Here is an 8,934-nt window from a genome sequence, read left to right on the forward strand (position 1 = left end):
TTAAAATTGTAATGCAATCATTTTAGATAGAATAGGCCCGAGCTTGATAACAATGCCAATTACAATTTAAGCTATTTTAAATTTTAATATTATGTAAAAGAGAAAGACTAGAGAAATACAGCAATACTGACAATTTAAATGGATATATTATGCTCATGCATTATTCAGGGATCTATAGCTCTTCCTTGATAAAGAGAATGCCTGTTGGTCTGATTTTTTTACAAAACAACTCTCCAAAATTTCATTGCAGCGAAGCTGGATTTGGTTTCCTCTCCAAAACTATTCAGGGATCTACTGCCACCACTTCTTCCCAGACAAAGATATAAGCTGTTGAAAGAGAAAATGAAGAAAGAAGTGAGAAACTCCACAGGCATAATTCTGAAAATACTATGTAAGACATAACACACCACTGAACTTGCATTAGTATCATGTGGAATAAAACAACCAACAGGGATGTTACTGCCATACAAGGAGCATAATCCAGGCTTTCATTACTAGAAGTTGGGGAAGCAGCATAGTTCTTGCATCCCAAAACAAGATTTGCCTTTCCTTTACTGTTTCCCCAGATTCAGGCTTCTAAACTTAGGATTTATCACGGTCTCTAAAACTTAATAGAAGCTTCTTATCAAGTATTATTAATCAATCACAAGTGGTACTCACATTAATAAACATAGTGAACATGGTTTTAAGCAAACCGCAGTTATAGCGTACACATTGAGGTAGGCAATTTAGGCTACTGCTTTAAGCCACAATCAAATCTATACCTCCAAATTATATTCTATGAAAGAATAATCATAGCAAATAAATGAAAGGAAAGTGGACTGGAGGGATCCACACTATAGTTAGTAAGAAGGCTTGGAATCAAACTTAAATTAGCTTTATCATTTATTTTGATTTGTAAAATTCATACTCCTTATGACTTTAGGAGTCTTATCAAAATTAAGATATCTTAGAAACTTATAAAGATAAGCAAATAGCCTTGTAGCTCAACTAGTGCCTTCCAATATTTCCAATGGAGATGTTCAAAAAAAAAATATATATATATATATTGTATCAGAACAATTTATGTGGAAACACATAATCATGCAAGCAACTTCAATTAGAAGCAATAGTTTTAATTGAGGGCAAAAGGAAAATAGCGTTCAAATCAGCATATGAATGATTCTAGAGATTGCATCAACATTTTGAAAATATGGGCTTTGCTGGAAACCTTGAAGTTATTCTGATCAAATCATTAATAAAAAGGGCCCAGTGCCATATTTGGAAATCAAATTATGCCATAGCAATTATCAGTTGAGATGTACTCTAATGCTAATTCAAAGCACCTTGCAGTAACCAAATCAGTTAATGCTCCCATTTGCAAACAAACAAATAGGAAGAGAATTACTAAACCTAAACCATTCTACTCTTTCCTCCAAAAAATAAGAATAAATAGAGAAACCCCATTCCACTTCAATTATCTACTGTATTTTGTTTTTGAGCATATACTGTATATTCACTTGATTTAAAAGTGTATAAATGCCCAACCAATAACATCTAATCAATAGAGGACTGAATTTGGAAGTTTAATCTCAAAGATGTTTTTTTTTTCCCCTTTAATTTGTGAGTTATAAATGCACCAAGTGAATTTTGAACCCACAACCTGATGCTGGGAAAGTGACAGGCTGTGATACGATTTAGAATTAGAAGGAAAGCAAGTTGCTTAGAACACATTGATAGGTGGTTAGGCACCTCAGCAAAGAACACAAAGTTCTCAAATAAAAGCTCTCAAGGCATATTGTCATTCACATGTACAAACTGATTTACAAAGAGCTTACATTCTGCTACTTATACTAGTTGTTTGGCATTGGCAGCCTCTAGATGGTTGACAAATGTCAAAATCCTATTGGCCAATGCTTAAGAAATCATCTAACTAACTAACTAATTAGCTACAAGAAGGAGGAAATGTCATTTGAACCAGAGCTTTGGGATTTGGCATATCAAAACAAGATTTGCTTGCATATTTTCAGTATAAGATCCTGAAAAGCAAATAAAATCCAGGAGCACCAATAGTATGATGAGTGTCTAACTATCTATGAAAGAAATGGCCATGGATGATAAAAATATAAAGAAATCAAGTTTAAAAGAGTTAATTATTTTGGCCTTAAATCAACTGAACCTAAAATTTTGAAGGAACTTTTATGTAGATTCATCTATGATATATTAGGCCAGGTATCAGAGTGATTGAATGAACCACTTTTCAAGTTTTGGCATCCTCAAAAGAATTAAACATTCAGTGCATTAGTTAGTGAAAAAAATATTCTACATGCATGATTCACCTCCTAGCAGTTCACTGGGAGTTAAACTTTACATGATTGGGAAATTGGAATCTCTTTCGGTGTTTTTGGATCTTTTATATTCAATCAAGGTCAAAGGTACTGGAGTACAAAAGTTATGTTGGAGGCCATCTATTCAAAAGGGTTTTGAGGTTAGATCTTATTATGAGTCTTAGTTCCCTCTGGTGGTAAAAGCTTCCCTTGGAAAAGCATTTGGAAGCCTAAAGACTCCACTAAAGGGCCTTTTTCCTCTGGGTTACTTTTTTGGGGAACATCCTAACTGCAGAGAACTTGAGGAAGCATAACATTATCTTGGTAAGTTGGAGTTGTATGTGCAAGAGGGATGAGGAATCTGTGGATCACTTGTTGTTACATTGCCCTATTGCAAGAGAATTATGGGAAATGGTCTTCGCCTTTTTTGGGATTCAATGGGTGATGCCTAGGAGGGTTATTGACTCGTCACTGAATTTGTTTTAATCTATTCAGCTAATAAGGAAACAAATAATTGATGTTTCAACCAAAGGTAAAAAGCACCTCAGCTAGATATTTTCTGTAAAAAGATCAAGGATGAAATCATTTCAGAGCATCCCAGAGTCAAGGAAAAATAACAATCATGTTGAACAAGCTCTTTCATTTAAAGATGGTCTTAAACTACTTAAACAACACAACATTCAAAATATTGTAATAAAGGAGAAACCCAAATAATTGCTAATCATTTGTGGGGTAGAGTAATCCTTGGTGAATATTTAATTAAATAAGATGTTTGGAATCTTTAAGATCAGTTGCATTGGTAAGAGAAAATTTGCAGGGAAGTGGACATATATACTAAACATATAGCATGACTAGTGTCACAAATAATTTAGTACTACAATGTGATAAGGCAATTCGACTAAGCATACTGATTTTGAACCAGCTCAAGCCCAGCTGAAATTCATAAAATTGATGACACTAAAACACAGGTGTCATTGACATTCACTTCCAGATGAAGTTACCAGTTCTAGATATAATTGTAATTTCTTGGGTTAGCACAAACATATGCTCACACACAAGAACAAAAGTGGGTGGGTAGGCTCACAACATAAATATTTCACTAACCTGACGAGCAACCTGTGCTAGACGCCGACTGTCTCGAGATGATTCTGCTACCAAGGTATTCTGTGGCTCCAGAGAACCATTCTGATTGTCCCCAGTGTTCATATTTAAAGTTCCATTGTCAAGAGATGAATCCCAATCAGGGCTGCTTAAAGAATCCTTCTTGCGTTTTCTTCGGAATGTGTACTTGAGAAACCTATTATTTACAGTTTGACTAACCACATCGTTTGAATCTGATGCTTTCAGATCTGAATTAACTAAGGACTCGTCAAATGTCTCAACATCTGCTCTGCAACCCTGAACCTCTGAATTCTCAGCTGATAAACTTTCCTGAATTGTCATATCCAATTTATTAATTGGTACTGTGTCGTTGTTCATTGTGTTTTCAACACTACAAGGCTTCAGAAAATCCACATCATTTTGAGTCAAGCCAATGGATCCCAAATGTGTACCAGTTGCATCTGAAGGTAGAACTGGGCCCACAGTGGATACTGGATCCTTTTGACCTTCATTCTCAGTTATCTTAGAAGGATCTTCTACTGCTTCATCATTGTTATCAACTGAATCTGGAGAAGTTTTGGAGCTAGAAAGGTCAGACACTTGAGGTTTTTCCATGAGGTGATCAGCAATAGACATAAATGAGGAAGGGTCTCTTTTTATATATCTAGCTCCTCGTTTTCTTTTCCTGCAAAAGGACGTAACAATCTGCCCTTGGATATCACTTGTGTCTGCCTGTGTTACTTTCAGTTGATCTAGGTTCTTCTCTTCTACTCCACTATTCTCAGCCTCATGGGTAGGTATTACACATATCCTATTACCTTGTTTAAATGAGGGAGCTTTACATTTCTTATATCTACCAGCTCTTTTCCTTCTTTTTCTACAAAAGGATTTAGCATCTTGCACTTGTATATGATCATTATCTGAGTGCATTACTTTAAGTTCATCTTGGTTTGTCTCTTCTAATCCAAGCATATTGTCAGCCTTATGCATAGATGTCTTATACAACCCTTTAACTTCCTCATCTCCTCTGGTAAATGCTTCATTTTTCACATCATCTACTTGTACAGAAAATGACAACTTTTCATCCAAGAGGTATTTTTCAAATGCACGAATTCTCTGGGTGCATCCATTTCTGTACAGCTCAGGTTCTTTGCTTCTCATTACTATGGAGGCAAAATAAGGGTTAGGAAGATAACTATTATCCATATGTGAATCATTTGCACCATAGCACTTATTGTCCTCATATGTCCTGTTAGAAGTCAAGCTCTTCATGCCAGATGCTGTGGCTGGTTCATGTTGTGAATCAGGTATGGAAAATATAGACCCAGACGTCATGAGTCTATTCTCTTGTGGTATTTCTTCATGAATAGCAGTATCACCCTCTAAATTTTGTTCATCCAAAGGCTGCTGTTGGTTTTCTGTCACCTTCTCCAACTCTGCCTGCACTTCTCTCAATTCTTCTCTTAGGTCTCTTACTATATCCTCAGCTTCCTGGAGCTGTGCTTCAAGCTCTTCAATTTTCTTCTGTTGGCTCAAGGACGTCATCTCTGCTTCAGTAACCTGTAAATATGGAAAAATCAGATAATCTTGTATCTTCTAAGTGTAGATTCTACAGCTAAAAAACAAAAATAAAGTAGATAAAGACAGAAAAATGTTCATGGGTTATCTTAGGACAGATTTGACTTCTCAGTTCAAAGCAATCAATTAACCACCAGAAGAAGATGTAGGAAATTTAGATGGTTGAACACAATTTTAAATTTCATAAAACTCTTTTTAAGTCCATGTGACAAATCAACTTATCAAGTCTATGAAGTTTAATCCAAAGTGGGACTAGGCAACCTAAAAAGAACCTTAATCCTTAGCAAAATGAACTAGCTCCAATTTCATTAACAGGATGATAACTTAAGTATGCTATCTTATAGTCACACAATAGGTTGCTCTAGCCAGTTCCCCATTTCCCCACTCTTGTCTTCATTGTCCCTTTCACACGAAGTTTGCACCAAAGAAGCCAAGTATGTATGTAATAGCCACAGCCCCTGTTCAGCAACTCCAAAAATGTACGCAATAGCTGCAATCTATGTTAAGCAACTCTCAATATGTATCAAAAAGCAGGTTTTTTAAATAAATAAATAAAATATTAGGCGACAAGAATGAAACAAGACATTGAACGCCAGCTGCAAAACAGCGAAGACCACCCCCATTCAACTATGGAAAATAATACAGAGAAAACAAATTGCAAATTACTTTCCTATCAAACGGAAGAAAGAGGTATCAATTTGACTTGTTAAATACACCATTTGGTAGTCAAGCATATCTCAAAGGAGTCCACTTTCAACAAGAAAACTCATAATTAACTCAGAAAATGGAGTTCCCAATAACACATTTGTGCCCATTGATCAAATGTTAAGAGTGAACTACCGCATTCCATCAAGCTCACCAAATTTTAGGGGTGGGAGAACAGATTATATGACTTCTAAAAGCACCACAACACAGTGCGATACTGTCTAAAAAAACGTTCATTTATACGCAATCCACAACTCAATTAACACCAAAAATGCAAAAAGCATCCCAAAGAAACTCTACTAAAGATGAGAACTTTCACAACCAAACAAAGATTCACGCCAAACCCACATCAGAAAACGCAGGAAAAATCAAGAACCAAACAAGATGTTCACATCAAAAAAATGAAAACCATGAAAGAATCAAAAGCGACCCCATTTGAGCAAAACCATTATACCTTAGAATCCAACATCTGTTTGATCCTCAAGAGCATCCGAAGCGCCTCTTCTTTAGTCGAAGAAAGCTCCTGCTGAAAACGAAGTGCTTTCCTCTCTGACACCATAATACGCGCCGCCGATTCTTTTGCCGTGTTGAGTATTATCTCCGCATAGGCTTTCTTCAAAGCCGTCAGTTTCTAACCAAAAAACAAAAACAAAAACAAAACCACCAAACAAATTAAGCAAAACCCAATACAGAAAAATCTTATAGGAAACCAAAAGAACAAACAGAAAGAAGATCAAAATCAAACCCCATTCAAACATTTGCAAATTTTTTTTTTTTTTTTAAAAAAAAGAAAAAAAGAAAAAAAAAAGTGGTAGTTGATGGTGGTGGGGATGGTGGTGGCAGTGGTGGTTTTCAGTTGTGGTTGGGATCAGATTCAGTTAGTGGTAGTTTCGTAAAATTTACCTCAGAGTCTTCCATTTGCGCTAATGCATAAAAAAAAGAGTGACTTTGGGGTGCTTTGGTCTGAGAAGAGGAGTTTAGTTGAGAAGAGAAAGAGACGAGGAGGGAGGTTTGGTTTGTTATGTTCCTCTCTAGCTTTTGCAGTAGCTGTCTGTCTGTTAGGAACTGAATGCCTTGTGTGTTTTACTAGATTGCCCTACTAACATCCTCGTATTTACGAAACTGACAAAGAAACCTTAACACCAGATTTGTTTTTTTTTTTAAATATATTTTTTTTGTTTTTGTATGTTCCTATTTTAATCTTAATTGTTCATCTATTTAAATCTCACTTGCTTCAAAAAAAAAATAACAATGATAATAAGTAGTGTCTTGAATCGATGATATTAAGAAATTATTATGGAAATTTGTTCAATGGAAAATATTTTTCGATCCTAAAATATTTTCAAGGGGAAAACATTTTCTGAAAAATAAATTATTTTCAAATATTTGGTTGTGTTCTTGAAAAATATTCCGAAAATATTTTCAAGTTTTTGATTGCATATCTAAAAATGCCATGGAAAACATATTTTGAGCTACTTTCTTACATTTTCTCATCTTTCAAGCATATATATAATATAAAAAAAATAGATAAAAAATTGTAATCGACGACCGGCGGCGATGGTTGGCCACTAGAGACTAAGGATGGTGGTTGGGTGGCAAACATTGGGGTGGGGGCTGGAAATTCAATTAATAACTTTTGAGTGAAGCATAAAATAGTTTATGAAAAATAAAAGCATAAACTAATTTCCGCCATAAGTGTTTTATTTTACGATCAACTAGAAAAAAATAATTGTTGGTTGACCTATATTTTTTGTTGCCTCAAGCACTTATAAATGTAAAAACAAAAAAAAAAAAAAAAAAGTATTTTCCAAAAATTAATTTACAGTTGAACTATACACATAATTGGATACCTAGAGCCAAAGGCTTGTAGCTGAATTGGCACCTCCCCATGTACAAAGTGTTTGGGGGTTTAGGAGGGAAAGAGTTTGAATTGCGGGGTTAGTAGCATGTTGTAATTATTTCTCAAAAAAAAAAAAAATTGGATACCTAGAAAAAGCATTTACCATCAAATGACATTTTTTAAAAATTACCCTTTGAACCTTATATTTTATGGGATTTCAAATAAATGCTTATAGTTGCAAAATTTTCAAATTAATTTTGATTTTGATTTTATAAAAAGATGGTAGATAGTAAGAGAAAGTGGTGTGAATTGAAGTACAGCCATTAATACCATAAATGACTTCAGGCTTTCAATTGAACCTTAGCATGAAGATTTAAAAAAAAAAAAATTAAAAATGATAGAATTTCATATATGGCATCTGCTAAATGACAATTGTTCATAATCATCAAGTCAAAAATCAATTTATTTTTGTGTAAGCGAGGTTCAAATCTCATATTTTTTATTCAACGACAAAAGATTTTATTAATTGAAATAACTAGAACCCGCCTCATAATTTTGCTATTTTCAATCAAAACTTAAGCTTTAAAATTGTATCATAAATTTGTAATAATCATAAATTTTAGAAACTAATTTAATCCTCTTGAAATTATATAGTTAAATTAAAAATACTTTTAGGGTTTAAAATGTAATTTAACTCTTCTTTCATTATATATATATATATATATATATATATATATTTTTTTTTTTTCATTTCCCTTGCGTTTTGGTTTTCACTATGGGCGCGCGTAATAGAGAGTGGGAAGTGCTGGTCCCACCCACCCGGTCTTGTAATGGCGATGACGTGGACGGCTTGGATCTTACACGTGGCTCGATGCATGTAGTTAATGACTTCAGTGGTGAGGTTTTTGAGGGCTGAAGTGTGCTTTGGGAAGCGCAATGTGACAGTTGCGCGGTGGTGATTGCTGGCCTACGGTGGGGTAGCACAACAGAATAGTGTGTCCCAATCTGGAAACGGCTTTCAGCCTTTTCGATCGCAATAAGTTACACTAGTCTTATTATATGTGCTCTACACGACTACACATATAATGAGATTTTTTTTTTTTTTTTAAGTTTAATACAATTTTCCAATTTGAATTTATCTACTTTTAATGAAATTATACAGGAATAAATTTTTAAAAAACTAAAATCTAGAATTTAAAATAAAATAAACAGCTGAATTTAGTTAAAATGTATTTAACGTGCAAAAAGATATATTTAAATAGAAACTGGTCTAATTCGTCAACCTATAGGTCATGACTCGAATAGTGTGAACGAGAAGTGATATTGTCACACCCTTGGATGTGTGAAATTTCACAGCAAATCAAGCTACTAATGTGTGGCGTTTCAACTGTCACATGGAGGTTT

At 34.4% G+C, this 8,934-nt stretch overlaps 1 protein-coding gene across 1 annotated transcript; it reads right to left on the bottom strand.

Annotated features, from left to right (window-relative positions):
• On the bottom strand, positions 1-6,730 carry LOC115965553. The gene is made up of 4 exons (XM_031084798.1): positions 6,594-6,730; positions 6,145-6,321; positions 3,411-4,967; positions 1-327 (listed from the first exon to the last, which is right to left on the bottom strand). The coding sequence occupies exons 1-4, from the start codon at positions 6,606-6,608 to the stop codon at positions 292-294; spliced, it is 1,785 nt and encodes a 594-aa protein (XP_030940658.1). The 5' UTR covers positions 6,609-6,730; the 3' UTR covers positions 1-291.
• Positions 6,731-8,934: the final 2,204 nt, after the last annotated feature.

The sequence above is a fragment of the Quercus lobata genome, chromosome 10 (assembly GCF_001633185.2).
Source record: "Quercus lobata isolate SW786 chromosome 10, ValleyOak3.0 Primary Assembly, whole genome shotgun sequence".
NCBI classification, from domain to species: Eukaryota; Viridiplantae; Streptophyta; class Magnoliopsida; order Fagales; family Fagaceae; genus Quercus; species Quercus lobata.

Excerpts from the sequence above, each read along its gene's own strand:
- LOC115965553 (XM_031084798.1), bottom strand. Across the intron at positions 4,968-6,144 it reads AACAGATGTTGGATTCTAAG|GTTACTGAAGCAGAGATGAC; the intron begins GTATAATGGTTT and ends CCATATTTACAG. Across the intron at positions 328-3,410 it reads TAGCACAGGTTGCTCGTCAG|CTTATATCTTTGTCTGGGAA; the intron begins GTTAGTGAAATA and ends CTCTTTCAACAG.